Raw genomic sequence first — 16732 nt, 5'->3', positions numbered from 1 at the left:
TGTTTGGTCCCCGAGAATAATTTTAGCATGGATGGTGACTGAGAAGCAAAGTCGGAGATTGGATTTTACATGAAATATTCACCTCCATAATGCTTTCGGTTTACTCTTACAGAGGTTTTAGCAAAATCATGTCTCCTTCGATTTATATCAAAGGCGGTCAAAAGATCGATCCAAATGAGTTTTCTTTTCTTCTCAAATTGCAAATCCAAAAAACGATGGCAAACAAGCATGTCTTCAGGGTTTCTGGAAAAATTTCAACCCCTTTATAGTGATTTTTTATCCACAAGTAGCCCCTTCAACCGATTCATAATGAACAAAATTTGATTCCGTATCATCATTCCATCTGTCCCAACCATCAAATATGAAATCAAATGTATCAATCTTGTGTCCAAGCAATATCAAATCATGTTCACAATTCAAAAGACATTAAACAATCTGCTGCCATCTTTGATAAAAAGGGAGCAGGCAAACCAGGGGTTTTACAGGATATCCTGATGGCAAGAAGGAAAAATGTGTGTAGATTACAATATACATAGTTTGATAATCTATGGCTAACTTCATGCTCCAGTACAAGAAAATTCATAACGAAACATTGTATCGGTGCATCAATATCAATTCTTACAAGTCATGAAAGAACTTGTAGGCCTTGATATCTTCCACAATAAACCTGACAGCACCAATGCAACCCAATACTGCAACAACTAAGAACCAGGTAGCTATCACTAAATTAAGGAGCTGCACTGATAAGCGAAGCTCCATGTTTTTCGGCATTCTTCCAGATTTCAAATATGCTATGGCAGGGAAAACAAAATCCAGCGGGGTAAACCCAATGGCACCACATATTGATACAAAGTCACCAAAAAAGGGCATCGCTGCAGCAATGAGGGTGATAAGAACAATGTAAATGGAGGTGCACACCAGCCGAATCAGGCAGTTTTTGAGAGGGAAATAGCCTGCAGTCTTGCTCCGCAGCATGTTGTTCTCGAAGTAGGCATACGTTGGCCTGCAATATATCTGAATAAAGAAAGTGCGAGTGGAACAGTTACAAAGTATAAGAAGAATGGTCAGAAAATCAGTGTCCTTCAAATTTTCTGCAACCAGGAATCACCCAAGATCTTAAACTGGTTAAAAAAGAATTTAAGCCAGCCACCAGAAGTGAGAACATGTTTTGAATAGAATATGTATGGGAACAGGGAAAGTTAGAAAGAACAGCAATCAAGATGGGAAAAAAACGAATCTTTTAAAAAAAGACAGAAAGACCAAAGAATTGGTTACTAAATTCATGATAACACACGCAAATACACAACGCTAAAAAAGTACTATAACTCAAGTGTTTTCGCAGTGTTTTTGAGATGCAGATAGTGACTTTGCCTAGGTTCACAGAACGTGTCTGTTGACAAAAAAAAAAGTCTCGTGGACATCCATCAAAAAATACTAATGGCGTATCACAAAACCATTAAAAGTTCAGTGGTAATGTAATGGGTTTTGCCAGTACTAAAATGTCCTATAGTTTGGTAGAAGGGGGGAGCTTATTCTATTTATCAAGCGACATGAGTATTTTTCCAGGGCACTAAAATATCCTTTAGTGGTAAAGTATGCTGGATGATAGAAATTCTATGCTAAATTCAACCCTCCAGGTCACAGCAAAGTTATGAAGATAACCTGATAGCATCCTGATATCTGAATAACTGCGAAGAGATTTGCCATGACAATTGTCCATTCTGGAACAGTCAGAGAAGCCAAAATGTAAGGCTGAACTTCTGACCCAAATGCCCAGTATCCACAGAATGCCAATTGCCAGTAAGTCAAGATAATAACGGTGTACGCTGCTGACACACCTTTATACAAGTTCTTTTTTGCAGGCTCTTTTACAGTGTTCTGGCAAGAAAACGGTCATTCAATGAATGTTGAAAATGTAGATAACCAAAGAAAATGGCCGAAGGAGTAATCGAAAATAATTTGGTGAGTCTGATACCTGTATTTCTGGAAGCATCGCATCTCCAAATGAAAAGGCAATTGCCCCCAAAGCATTGAAGGCTTTGAATCTCTTAAGAGAGGAGCTCCCTTGCACACTGTAACTGACTGATTTTCTATCCATATTCTCACCTAAAATGGTGCAGAAAATATGAAACTGCGTGAGTCACTAACAGGACCATTTTTACGAGAGAAATGAAGACAAATCAGATACAAAAAGATGGACAAGCAAACTTGCCAAGCCTACCATTATACAATGTCACGCCAATTGTTGTGCCAGCAAAGCCGATCGTGCTGAACGTGCACAACGCATTGACCCATCTCAACGAGTGGATATCAGGGAGTTGAGAGAGAAAAAGTTCAAAGGCTCCAAAGAAGAGAATAAAATGCTGCAAGGTCAGCGTACCGTCTTTGTGATAGTGCTTGTAAACAGCCTGCCGAGAAAAGGAATCCAGCATTTCCCCATCCCACAACAAAACGAGACCGAATTGAGAAGAAAATTAAGGGAAATGATGCACATTAAAGATCACTCGGTATTATATATTGACCAACCTTGAGGCTGCTTCCGGCAGCAATTTGAATTGCTATGTTATTGCCCAAAGAAGCCACCTGCTGAAAAAATGCAATGGACCAGTAACCCCAGAATCCTTCAAGAATCAGAAAAACAAACAGTGAAGCAAATAAAAAACTAAAGAATCCCGTTTACAAAACAAACCAAGCGATATTACTACAAAGCACTAGTGTGTTAAGTTACAGAATTCAAGTATTACTATTATTAGCAGGGATTAATGACGAGGAAATTAGTGAGACGAACCGAAGATGCTTTCTGCGAGATGCCTATATGTGATCTGCTTCTTCCCATTCCATCTCCACAAAGACGCAATCAATAGACTCGAGTACCAGGTGGCCAGTGTTGCACCTACCAAACTACTCACCCCTGAACCCAAAAGACATCTTTTTTCAAGTCAGAAATCAGTCCCTCTAGTTCAATCTTCAAAATATTAATAAAAGAAAGGATTGAGACTAGAAATTACCAAGGGGCCAGCCAAGAGAAGCGAGAGCAAACGGTAAAGGAGCATAAGCAGCAGGGGTAGCAATTGTTGTGGCAACATGGAACGCTGCGTGTTTCCAAGTGCCTTTGCCTTCATCAACTTCTCTTGAATCTTGTCTTTCCACTGCAGCTACAGCTACAGCTACATCTTCTCTTCTTTCTTCTTCATCAATATTCCCTATCGAGTTAAGTGACATTTTTTAAACCTTTTCTTGCAGCTTTGTGGTGTTCCGGTGGAGCAAGTAACAGCACAAGAAGTGAGGAGTCCATTTGATAATGAAATGGAAGGCTTTTTTTTTTTACTTTCTTGTATAAAGAAAGATCAAATTCATTGAAAATTGAACGCTGAAATTTCTGAACAATTTGAAAAGGAAGATACCAATTATTATTATTTTTTAAAATGTTTTTTTTTTAAATAATATTTTTATTTTTTTACTCTAAATATTTTTTTATAATGTTTTGAAAAAATTTAATCTACTAATATAAAAAATATTTTAATATATTATAAAAATACTTTAAAAATAATTATATTATATTTAGAGCCTATTTAAAATTATAATAGTGGTATCAATTTAAAATATTTTTTGTTTGAAAATGTATCAAAATAAAAAAAATTATATTTTAAAAATTATATTTGATAATAATATATTAAAAAATTAAAAAATAAAATAAAAATAATTTTCAAAATTTTATACCGCATTCAGAAACATACGCTAACAAACACCCCAGATTCCATGTTATTACCGCTGCAATCTGCAAAATTACCATTTTATGTCAGCAAAAAAAATTCCAATATAAGAAAATGACTAAACTGCCCATATATACACAACTGGAAACGGGGGCTATAATCTGGCGCAGGAGGGGGCTTCCCATGAACTCCCAGAACTAAAGTCAACTTCTCTAACCCCAGAAGTAGCGTAATCTGATGAAGCAATAGACATAAAGCCCGAGCCCTTTGGAATCGAAGCTAGTTCAATATCCCCCCAAGACTCAACTTCATGACTATCCTCGCGAACCCCGAAACAAAACACAACCAGAACCCCTTCCCGGGGCTAAAATCTCAGATTCACCGGAAACAGCTGAGACTCCCGGATTAGCTGGTCTTGATCCCCAACAAACCACACCACCTTCCTTAATAACAACTAAACCCATCACCAGAAACAATCCTTCTAAAAACAAGACTATCAATATTAGACTTATGAAACGAATCAAATGATGTTTTTATTAAACTTCCAATGACCCACGTTTCCATATTCCACACTAGGAAAGTAAGATCCTTTAACGGCACGAGCATGCTATTTGCCTGAAGCAATTTGTGAATAAGAGTTGTATTGGGCACTTTCTGGGAAGACTTTTTTACCCGGATTTGATAAGTTAAAGCAAAATGCTTGAGAGTTGTTGCATGTGATTCCACGAATAAACTCTTCACCACATAAGAGAGAGGCCATTGCTGGAAGGGAGCTGGAATATGCTGTTGATGTTGACACTGATAAGCTGTAGATACTAGCGTGGTTGCTACCCCGAGATTTTGAAGTGGTCAACGAAGTGACCTTTTGTTTTCTTTTGATAAATATTTTTTCAATTGAAATCAAATCAAATTCTAATTATTATTTTAATTTAATTGATAGATTATAATAATTTTTATATTTAAAATAAAATATCAAATTTTAAAATTCAATTCAATTATACTATTTTAAATATTTATAAAATTAAATTAAATTAAATTAATAATATCAATTATTTTGCGTTATAAGAGTTTTATCCGAGGATATTATTGCTGTGTTTGAAGCAAGGTAATGGTAACAAATTGATTGATTATAATATTAGACTTTTTAGTATAGCAAGTGAAGAGAAAATATAGATTATTATCTCATATGATCTTGTGTGAATGGAGATGAAGAATGCTCTTATGAATGAGCTTTACCTTTTGTGTGTTCTTTCATATGATCATGGCATTTATTTTTTTTTGACTGATTTTTTGCATTGCAGATTTTATTCCGATGAGTGTGATAGTAAAAAGTACGTGAAGATTTTAGTAATGATGTGCCGAACATTGAAGCATGCAAACAGGGAGCCCATGAGTGTCTGGTAAGATGGTTGTTCATGTTTATAATAATAAGAAAAGAAGGATTGTATTTTTGGAATAGTATTTTTATTTTTATTATTATTTTTAAAAGGAATTGATTTACAAATTAGAGAGTCTCTTATCTGATTTATTTTTCTCTGTTTTTATAATTTAAATTCATTTTAAATTCAAATCAACATTCTTTATAGATTGTAATAATAAAAATTGATTTAATCCTTGAAATTGAGTTCAATTTCGAGTTCCAAATAACCTCTTACAAGAATTGTTTTCTTTAATAGACATGGAACAACTAGGTGGCATGTTACACCAACAATTTTTAAAAAAAAATTAAAATCAAATTTATTAATTTCATAGAGTTTAATAAATTTGTTTAATTTAACAACATTATTAAAAAAATATTGATAATAAATAAAGAAAAAAAATATTGAACTCAATGGAGAAAAAAATATAAAAAATAAGATGTTAGTATCATATTTAGAAAAGAAATAAAAAAAATTCACTGAAAACTCAGTGTTACGTTGTTACCCATCACTAGAAAACATTCACCGAAAAGATTCCAACATCATTGTAAAAAGCCGCATGATGATGCTAAAAAAGACTACATACATTGTTAGAGCAACAACTCGAAAAGCAAATCAAACAAAAAATTATGAAGTGTGAATTTAATGTTTGAATTTTATCCATCAATCCACTTTAACTCAAAAAACTAATAAATTTAACAAATAAAAAACTCAAAATAACTAGGGTAATTTTCAAAATTAATAAAAAATTATAGATAAAGTAAATGGATAAAAAACCAAGAGTCCAATCTTCAATTGAATAAATATTGATGGATGAACTAAAAAAACACGAGCCTTAAAAAAAGAAGGGTAAGAAAATATGGATGAACCTCTTAAACTCAAATTAATCTCTGAAAACTGCAACCTGTGAAATCATAGTCTCAAACTAAATCAAAAAGCTCAATTCCCAACTAATTTAATATTAAATGGTGAAATCGAGGAAAAAAATCAATTTTAAAAACTAGCTAAAGAAAATTTAATAAAAAATAACAAATAAAAAGATGCAAGATAACTTAATCATTTTTTAAATTAGTACAAAAAATCATAGTTTTTCTGCCCAAGTGAGAAGTCGACCCAAAACAAGATCTAGGTTCCAGGTTAAAGGTTAAATGAGCTAACCTCGGCTAAACTACATCAACTAATTTTTTTATTTTGTAAAAAACAAGTGATAATGGCTTCATTGTGAGAAAAAAATAAAAAGAAAATAGAAAAAATTCATAGGGTTTTAATTGGGTTTTCCTGAGGTTGATCGGGTCACATGTAAACTTGGATTTTTGATCGGGTTATATTGGGTTAATCCTCTTTTTATTTTTATGAAACAAATCTTCAGAAAGTGAATAAATAAAAATAGCATATCCCAATATTTAATTGAATAAATATTGGATAATAAAATAAAAAAACATGAAAATAGCATAGCCCAGTATTTAATTGAATAAATATTAGATAATGAAATATAAAAAAACATGAGTATTTAAAAAAAAAAAAACCTTAGCAAATATCCTAAACTTTGGTTAATATCTAAAACTCACAATATGTGAACTTCTAGACTTGAACTCATTTAATAATTTTAATTCTCAGCCATTTTAATATTGAAGGAAGAAATTATAAATTTTTTATCAAGGTAATAAAAAATAATAATTAAAATAATAAGGGTCAAATATAATCGGAAAAAAAACTTACAAATGCTAAATTGCAAACAAAATCAAAATGAAAATCTATCTCAAGTAAAATAAATAGCAATTAAAAGAATAAGGACTAAATTTAAAATTGAAAAAATTAAAAGAGAGTAAAATTAAAAAATAATCAAATTTTATAAATTATTCTAAATAAAATAAATAGGAATAAAAAAATGAGATAGAATATGAAGGAAAAACAAATTAAATGAATATTTTGAAAATTTAAATGGTTAGTGCAAAAATTAAGAAGAAGAGTAGAAAAAAGTTGTCGATACCAAATCAAATCCAAATTAACCACATGCATCTCGGTAGCATGAAAAGATCATTGAAATAATTTAAATACTATTGTGAAAAAACAATGTTTGATTACCAAATGAAAATACACTCGATGCCTATGCCTAAAAGCATGGGGCATCCAAACACACATGTTAGCAAGAAAAAATTAAAATATTTATTAAAATATAAAAAAAAATTAGATCAACTTGATAATAATAAAAAATTTATGATGAAAAAACTCCTCAAATATAGTTTGGTAAATTTTGCTTTTAAATATAATTAAATTGTTTGTTTTACCATGCTAAAAAAATTGATAAGACTGAAAAAACCCTGAATACAAGTCTCTTTTTAAAAAAAAAAAATATAATTAAATTATTTTACTATAAAAATATATAAAAAGACTAATATATCATCACATAATTTGAAAATAATCGTATATCAGTAAAAAGATGAATTACCCCTGACATATATTTCAAATGCTTTATCATTGAATGGAAATTCGTGGTTATATTATTCTGATGAAAGTAATATGTGAGTAGGTATATGGTAATTTCATGAGGATTTTTAATTATTTTAATATAAACTTAATTAGATAACAAAGTTATAATATTAATATTGCAAAGGCTTCCTGGTCATTGAATAAAAAATAATTATCCTATAAATAATCAGATTTTTTTAATTAATTTTTTATTATATAATATTAAACACTAGCTCGCACATAAAGTTCAAAATATAAATATTAATTTTTCAAATTATAGCGAATTAATAGCAACATAGATCAGAATACAAGATGTTAATGGTAAATTTCCCATTTGAAATCATTTTTTTAGTTTTGTTTGTTATTATATTTCTAATTGTGTTTGTATGAATTTTAAAAATACATTTATTTTCGAAAAAACATTTAAATTATTTTTTATATTTTTTTTCTAATATTGTTAATGTGCTATATTAAAAATAAAAAATATTATTTTAATATATTTTAAATAAAAAATATCTTTAAAAAAAAATTTATCTCACAATATTAAATACACATTTAACCAAAAGTGCTGATTTAATAAAATGATATTATTTTTATATTAAGAATCTATTTATTTCTATGTTTTAAAAATATTTTTTTAAAAAATTAATTTTTTATTTTTATTTCAAATTATTTTTTATATATTTTCAGATTATTTTAAAATATTGATATAAAAATAATTTTTTAAAAATAAAAAAATATATTATTTTAATATATTCTAAATAAAAAATATTTTAAAAACCATTACTATAGAATCTTTATGTCTACATGGCTTGTGAAGCGGACCTAAATAGAACACGAATTTTAAAGAAAAAGCCCATCCCTTAAATTCCAGCAAAATCTCTCCGTGTGCCTTCTTCTTCACCAAAACTGTGTCGACGGCAGCTCCCCATTTGTGAAAATCAAGCAATTCTCTCTCACTTTTATTACTTTGTGAACGCAATGGTTTACATAACTTCGTGGGACGACTTCGTTGACCGATCCGTGCAACTGTTCCGTGCCGATCCCGATTCGGTATGTTACTTTCTCCCTGCTTTTCTTTAGATAGCTTTCTGTTTTGTTGCGTAGAAAATTGAAGGAAACAGAGCCAGTTTCTATTCCTATTTCATGATTTCCCTTTTTGGCTTGACGTATTAGTAACGCATCGTAGTAGTGTAGTCGAGGAAGACGTTCTGATTTTTCTTAGATCGAAATGATTAATTGTATTTTCTCCTTTATTTAACAAACTATACGGATTTTCCATAACACTGTGCTATTTTATGTTGCTTATTTTATATTATTTATTTATTTATTTTTGTGGGTGTTTATATTGTGGTATTAAAATGGGATATAGACGCGGTATGTAATGAAGTACAGACACTGTGATGGCAAGTTGGTTCTCAAGGTCACCGACAACAAAGAGGTACTTATCGGTTTTAGTTTAAGCTGAAATGTTCAAATCTGTGCTTATATTATATATGAGTTTGCCATAGTTTATATATAAAACATTGCAATTCTAGTATTCTATGATGAATGCAGTGGATTTGAGCTTAGAATATATAAGAATCGGAGTGTTTGTTTTGAGAGGAGTTGTATATGGTTTAGAATGTAATTCTGTGAGTGGAAAGTATGCGGGCTTTTTCTCTCTCGGTCTGTGTGTTTTAGGGGTTTTTATGGCCTCTCGCCGTTTTATGCATGACATTCTTGGCTGGTGAGATTGCAATCAAATTCTTGAACTAGTTGCGCGGTCTAATTGAGTGCTTGTTTGCATTTGCAATTTATCTTGTAAGTTGACTGTATTTGGATCTCTATAGGATTTAATTCTTGCACGAGGATGCTTTTCTTTTAATGAATTTAAGATTCACTTGGATTGCTTTGGGGAATAGGTGGCCTGCTTGGTTACTAGAATGAAGCATTTAGCACATGAAAAAAAGTAGATTTTAATCTATATCCATTGGTAATTTTGTGGACCAGTTTGGAGAAAGAAGCCTAAGATATTTTCCGAGGAAACTTGAGATGCATGTAAATGGAATGGGAGAGAGCTCTTTTTAGGTTCGACTGTACGTTGCTTTGATTTTTTTGACGTATTACTTATAGGAAATCACACGAGTGAGCGTTCTCTTTTTTTGAATGCTTGGGTGGATTTGCTTGATCCAGTGAACTATTTTCTGTCTCCCTGGAGGCTCCTAGGCAGGTGCTTGTTCCTGTACTCTAGGTGTTTATATTTTGTGGTCTTTTTTATGATTATGAATGTAAAATATGTATATTACTTATAATATCGATGGTTGAGAGGGGAAAAGTGGACTGGTAAGGTGGCGTTTAGTTTTGATTAAGAAGTGTGTTTTCAGCCATGACTTGAGTCATGCTACATCAAAAGCATTGAAGTATGTGCATGAAGCTGATTTTGATGTTACATTGTTTGAACTTTATAAACCCATGCTGTGAGATATTGGTCTCAGCAGTGTCAGAACAATGGGCTCTTTCTACAGTTTGATGTCAACTGTAATTTTGATGTTACATTGTTTAATGGATCAGATTGGGTTCGGAGGTTGTCAACTATGTTTGTTGGATTAGGCTGCCCGTAATTGGTTTGAGATCAAAGTTTAATTGATGAGTCCATGGCTGCCCTGATGATGACAGGCTTGCTTTATCTAACGTTAGGATCAAGAATGCTCTTGGGTGAATGGAATAGTGCAATAGGATTCGCATCTTTTTTATTTCAAATTAAATAGTAGTATGTGCAACCTCACAGCCTTTTTTATGAGTTTGATGTGCCTATATCGGTTTTGCTATGCACTTGCTGATAAGTTTTGGAAGAAGTTATTCTACTAATATGGAAGACATGCACTTGACCAGCATACTCAGAGAAAGTTAACCAGAAACTAAGGGATATCATGTTTATCTGGCAAACTACTTCTCTTTTGATGCACTTAGTGTGCTTATCATATCATTAGCATGATAAAGACTTTTATAGCTCTTTCTTTTCTAAGAGAAGATGTTGGAATGGAAGGGCGCTTTACAGCTGACAGTGATTTGAAAAATGGTCCCCTTATAGTTAAGGCACCTAGGGACATTCCCCCCCACTAAGAGCTCTTATGTTCTCAAATGATTAATTTCCATGGCATTCTTGTTCACATTCCAGGCATCCTTTTCCCACTGCCTGACTCCCCTTCCTGCCCTCCCCATCCTTAACATTGTGTGTGTGTGTGTGAGAGAGAGAGAGAGAGAGAGAGAGGACCCGTGGATGCTTACAAAAAACTGATAAGTTTATGATGTTTTGTCATTGAAATGGACCCATGGATGCTTGCTTTTAATTATAAAGCAAAGCTTCTGTATATTAGCTTCTCATTTTCCCTTGAATGTGTATCTCCTGGATTTGCATGCCTTTGGCCTGTCAATAATCAATTTCAAGTGTTTGTTGCCTTTATGCACAATTCATAGCTGTTGGAAACAAGTTGATCACAAATAGCTTTCACTTTAATTTCCATGGTATCTGAATTCTATTTATTTTTTTCAGCAATGCCTATATTAATGTTCGTGCTTTTCTGCCAGTGTCTTAAGTTCAAGACAGACCAGGCACAGGATGTTAAGAAGATGGAGAAGTTGAACAACCTATTCTTTACTTTGATGTCTCGGGGCCCTGATGGTACAATCTATCTCCGAATTTCTTTGTTTCCAAATTGCACTGTATTTTGTACCTATTTCAGTTTAAAATGCAGTTATTTTATTAAATTTGGTGGAACCGATGGATCTTGATGTGTCCAAGTTGTTCTAACAAGTTTTTACTCGTTTCTTGTGTTTCTTATTGTGATGCAGCGGATGTTTCAGAAGTTACAGGGAAAGAGCAGACAGAAGCACGGGCAGGGAAGAAAGGGAGGGGAAGGAAACAATAACCTAGCTAGCTATTGCTAAAAAAAGAGGACTTGGACATATTTTACACAACTTGTCGGGAATCAAACGAGTTTTTAGAGTTCTGTGCCTTTTAGTCATACTACTGGGAAAATTGCTGTTCGCTCCGATCCCATTTATGATTTTTCCTAAAATCCAGGTCTATTGATATTTCGCTATTGCTGTTTATGGTGCCTTTGTTTTGTCCTTTTCCAATTGACATTTGTTTGATTCTTGTATCGTCGCTTTCTGCTTCCCACAATCAGCATCTCTTGCATCCTTGAAAAAAAGATGAGTGGACTCCATCTATGCTTCTTGATGATTGTTCGTGACAAAGTAGTCCGGGCATATATTTATTAAGTACTACTATCATAAGCAGATCCTGATCAGGTCAATCAGTGAGTGCCTGGTTGTGGAGATTTTGAAAAGGAATCAGGGATTGGGTATTTGCTGTTTTGAAACAAACATCACAACGCTGTCTTTGGTTACAAGCCACAGGCGCACCCGGAGTAAGGTCAAGGTTATGAATTTATGAATCTTTCTTAAATAAAAATTGATATTATTTTAAATAAAATTTAAATTTAAAAATAAATTTAATCAAATTAATCATTTATCAGGTCGACCATCAGGACAGGTCAGGTTTCGCTACGGTGGTGAGGCCTCTTCCAACTGGCATAAGCGCCCCTCCTTTGGATGTTTCTTCTTATTTCTTACAGGGCAGGACTCGGATCAAATGTCGGCCCTGGTAATTCATCTATCATCCAGTTACCAAAACATGTTGGATTTTAAAGGCCCATAGTCTGTAAACGGCAGCGTGCATTTTAAATTATTGATTCTTGCTTGGCTAACGTGTGCTGAGTCTCCGTGCATGTATCCCCGATGTCATGTCTGTATTTGAAAATTTGCATGCAAGGAAGCGCGTGAGGTGAGGACCACCATTTTTTAAAGTGCACATGTCGTGATTGACCTGCCACGAACGTACAAGACCGGCCGAATATTTTTTTTTTCCTTTTTTTTTTTCAGCCGAGTGATATCTCTCAACTAGTTTTCATTTTCATTTATTAAAAAATTCAGTCTTGTAGCATGCCCAAAAATAATGAGTGAAGCTAGATCATACCAAAAAATAATTTATAATTTTCTTTAAATCTTTTATTGTTATTTGTTATTTCTCAAAAATAAATCATTTAAGAAATCTATGAAAATCTTACTTTACCCCTTCTATCCCTTCCAGCGAAGAAAGGAGAGATGGAAACCTGCAGTGTTTTCTTATTATTATTTGAAGTTTCACCCTCTCGACATTCCATACATAATGAATTGATGACATATATAAAATTATGTTTGTTTTTAAATTTTAAAAAATAAAAAATATTATTTTAATATAACTTAAAATTAAAAAACACTTAAAAAATAAAAGCTCAGACATCCGAAAAGGGTAATTAAATGGAGTTCGTTCTTGCGACGTGATCGGCGATCGCAGATGCTTTTGCAAATTGATTTCAGCTGGAAAAAAGCTTAAAAATTACAGGACTGAACATGCCTTGTCTCCTCACCATATCCTTCACGTACACAAACAAAAGAAAAGACCTCTCGAGACAGTATATCATTGCCGTACCTCATTAAGCTTAAAGTGTCTCATTTATTTCAGATCCCAATGCAATCCCTACCTGCTCTTTCTTCTTTTGCTTTAGACCCCAGAAACGCCAAAGTGTTGGATCCATGTGCCATGAAATCTTTTGAAATTCGACCCCTTTCCCTTCCCTCCGTCATGATAGAAATGAAAATAAAAATCCATGGAGAAAATATTCTTCATTTAACGGGACAGATAGACAGGATGCTTTTGGGGGGTATGAGCCACGACAAAGTGAATTGTTCCGTTATATGATCAGATTTCATGTTAAAAAAGACAGAGCGAGTGGCAAGGAGAAAGCTCCAGCTTGATATGAAGCTACTCTCTCGGGGTTATGCTGCCATCTTTATTTGCGTTCATGCCTGTGAGAGCATGTGGGAAATTAACTATATATATCTGCTATGTCCTTTGATCTGGACCGTTTCAAAAGAGAATTAAAGCCCTTCCAGGGATTCCTGGACTGTTAATAATAGCAAAAAGGAAAGGGGAAAATGCTGCTGCGCGTTGTATTACTAGCTTGCTTGCTTTACCGGGTCCGAAAAACAGATTGCTACTTGCTTGGAGGAAATAAGGAAGCGAGTCGGAGCAAGAATATGCTGCCTGCCTAGCTACAAATAGTGGGAGTAAAAGGCGAGCAAATACACCATGCAGCAACGCTATAAAAGGGGACCAATGTGACTAAATCATGATTAGCTCCAGATATTCATACGTGTGTGTGTCAATTAATGCTATAAAAGATCCCGTGCTTTCATGGCTTTGCCTTTTGGGAATAAAGGTAAAGTTCTCTCTCCGATTTCATACTGAAATAAACTGTTGATAAAGTATAAACTCCTCGAATCCAGATTGCATAATTCTGCTTTGATGCTTGTATGCTACTGTTGTTTTCCCATTATTATGCAGCAACTTTACGAGAAAGTAAAGAGTTAAGTCCTGCTTTTACTCCCTTTTATGATTTCTTTTGGGCAGTAAATAACACATGACTCAAATTCAAACGTTGTTACGAAGAAATTATTAAACTTTATGTTTCCACTTGAATTTTTCTTCCTCCCACAGTCGCAAGCACACAGAGAAGTCCTCTTCTTTTTTTTTCCTGTTCGCGACCTTAGTAGTTAATAATACTTTATTTTTAAAAAATTATTCTCAATACTCGAAACAATTTAAAAATATATAAAAAAATAATTTAGCTACTAGTTGATATATAATTTAATGCGCTTAGGAATTTAAGTCTTTGACACCATGGCTTCCTTGCCTTGTCGGGCTAATCCTAGCTAGTGACGTGATGAACATAACTTGGATGATACGGCGCAAAATTGATCATCCGTGTTTGGATGGAAAAAAACAACATCAGGAAAGGGTTCCAGATGGTTTTTTTGCTTAAAAAAGAAGGAACGAAAATATAATTTATGCTCGCAAAAGATAAAGCAGAAGGGAAAACATCATTTTCATCCCAAAACACATTGCTTGTTTCCAATTTCATCCAAAGCAAGTAATTTTATCAATTTCATTTCTAATGTATAAGGTTTTTCTCAGTTAGATACCATCTAAACTTTTCAATTTTTCCAATTGACAAAAGTCAAATTCAAAACGTTATTATCTTATTGCATAGGTACCAAAAAAAATAAATCTATGAACATGTATGGAAGGACTTGATTGTGAAAAGTCTACAAAAAACAAATTGAAAATCCCATTGGTTTGAAACCCGATTAAGAATTAGTGAATAGGTTTCGGATTAATTTGAGGTTTCTTAAAAAATGAAAGAACCTGGAAGTGGTGGAATGGGCAATGAGTAGCTAGCAAAATTTCGAGGTCAAAGCACATGCCAGGAATTGTCGAAGCTAATAGAACCCTCCAAGTTTGAGCGGCGAGAACGCCGCCGAGGGAGTTCAATGGGACTCGAAAGTCGGAGGTAGACAATTTTAGGAGCTTGGACAAGTTTTGTACTGCAAGTCTACAAGCTAGACATGTGGCTATATTTTATTCCTGGCTCTGAAAAAGATTGTCTTCCTCTGTGACACCTTCAATCAACAGGCTTGAAATTCGACGCCACCCTCTCCTTAAGAATAAAAAAGAAGAAAAAGAAATTTCTTGCCACATGAAACGAGTCCGAAACCTAAAACGATCTGACCCATGCCCAGTTACTTTGTCTTCACATTTCAAGCCGTGTTGAATATGTTGTCCTTTTTTAGACGGGCCGTGTTGAATTACGTCTCCCCTCGATCCTAGCTACGAAGAATTGTTTAATACACCTATGGTTGAATCTTCCTCTCACGTGAAAATAGAACCTTGGATGGATGCGCGCGCGCCAGATTTCTCATGGTAGGACACAGAGTATGACCGAGAATGGAAAGACAAGCTAGCCTATCCTAGTGTCGAGGACCCCTGGACTATGACACTTGCATTGTTTTGTCCCTCCTCGGACAGGGTTTTTGTAGACTGGGCAAAGGTTACCTAACGAAATTGCAATCTCGTTTGTTTGCTCGGGAGAGAAATAACAGCACTCCAAGTTTACCTTTTCAACTTTTCTTTTCTTTCTCGTGATGTACTCAACAATTATTTAGAGAGAAGTCGTTGAAAACCTCGGTGTTGCTCGGACACTTGAATAATAATATAACTCATGATCGATACACTGTGGCGGTGTCTGGTGATTTTTATAATTTGAAAGAGAGATTTGACGCTTGATCTCATGTTCTGAGAAAATGTGTGACTTCCAATTATTGAACTATAAAGTTATACAACGCAGAAACATGCCCTTTTTCGGATCATGATGTATAATCATGGTCAACGATGTAACTTATGGTATAAAGAGGCTACAACGATTAGAATTGAAGGACTATTTTTCAAAGGAAAAATCATTTTGTTCTGGCAATTTGAATACCCGAGGATGTTTTGAAAATGCTAGCGTGCATGTATTTGATGTCCAATGGATGTTTCATTAGTACAATCTCAATTAATCCACCCTCGCAAACCGATGATAATTGATGGATATTGTTGAAAAAAAGTTATTTAATATTTTTATTTATTTTAAATTAATCTGTTTTTAATATTTTTTATATTAAAAATAATTTTTAAAAAATAAAAAAATATTTTTAGCATGTATTTTAAAATAAAAAATTATTTAAAAAATAACTGTTATCACGCTATCAAATAAGATCTAAACCAATTTACAGTTTTTTTTTGTATTTAGAATATTTTAATTTACTTTAAATAATTATATCTTTAAAAAATAATGTATACCAGAAAAAAATAATTCCTCGACCCTATTACCCAAAAAAAACTGAATGTTCGTGATGATAATTAACTATAACATTGTTTTTTTTTTTTGTTATAGAAAAGTTAAGTTATGGTGTTTAGTGCTAATGGTGTGTTTATGATTTTTTAATAAAAACATTTTTTTAATTTTTAATTCATTAATATATCGAAATAATTAAAAAATATTAATTTAGTAATTTTTTAAATCAAATACATTTTCAAAAGCCATTCAAACATACTATAATTTACTTGAGAATATAGTTATAATTATTTTTCAAATAGTTTTTCTTATCGAAATTTATGTTAATTATTTTTTTATTTTTAAAAAATTATTTTTGATATTAGTATAT

The 16732-nt window shown here is 32.9% G+C and overlaps 2 protein-coding genes across 4 annotated transcripts; one reads left to right on the top strand and one right to left on the bottom strand.

The window, feature by feature from the left end:
* Positions 1-362: 362 nt before the first annotated feature.
* On the bottom strand, positions 363-3418 carry LOC105138106 (GABA transporter 1-like). 3 transcript variants are annotated; one of them, XM_011044104.1, is made up of 7 exons: positions 3009-3416; positions 2789-2911; positions 2527-2621; positions 2222-2408; positions 1976-2106; positions 1663-1878; positions 363-1014 (listed from the first exon to the last, which is right to left on the bottom strand). In XM_011044104.1, exons 1-7 carry the CDS (start codon positions 3220-3222, stop codon positions 619-621), a joined length of 1362 nt encoding a protein of 453 aa, XP_011042406.1. In that variant the 5' UTR covers positions 3223-3416; the 3' UTR covers positions 363-618. The 3 variants fall into 3 exon arrangements, with proteins under 3 accessions (XP_011042406.1, XP_011042407.1, XP_011042408.1); XM_011044105.1 differs by having other exon boundaries at positions 2789-2930; positions 3009-3220; XM_011044106.1 differs by having other exon boundaries at positions 759-1003; positions 3009-3418.
* Positions 3419-8424: 5006 nt separating this feature from the next.
* Positions 8425-11821, top strand: LOC105138104 (signal recognition particle 9 kDa protein-like). The gene is made up of 4 exons (XM_011044103.1): positions 8425-8653; positions 8973-9041; positions 11171-11264; positions 11435-11821. The coding sequence occupies exons 1-4, from the start codon at positions 8582-8584 to the stop codon at positions 11509-11511; spliced, it is 312 nt and encodes a 103-aa protein (XP_011042405.1). The 5' UTR covers positions 8425-8581; the 3' UTR covers positions 11512-11821.
* Positions 11822-16732: the final 4911 nt, after the last annotated feature.

This window comes from Populus euphratica, unplaced genomic scaffold (genome assembly GCF_000495115.2).
Source record: "Populus euphratica unplaced genomic scaffold, PopEup_1.0 scaffold153.1, whole genome shotgun sequence".
Lineage (NCBI taxonomy): Eukaryota > Viridiplantae > Streptophyta > Magnoliopsida > Malpighiales > Salicaceae > Populus > Populus euphratica.
This window is presented reverse-complemented; position numbering and strand designations above follow the sequence as displayed.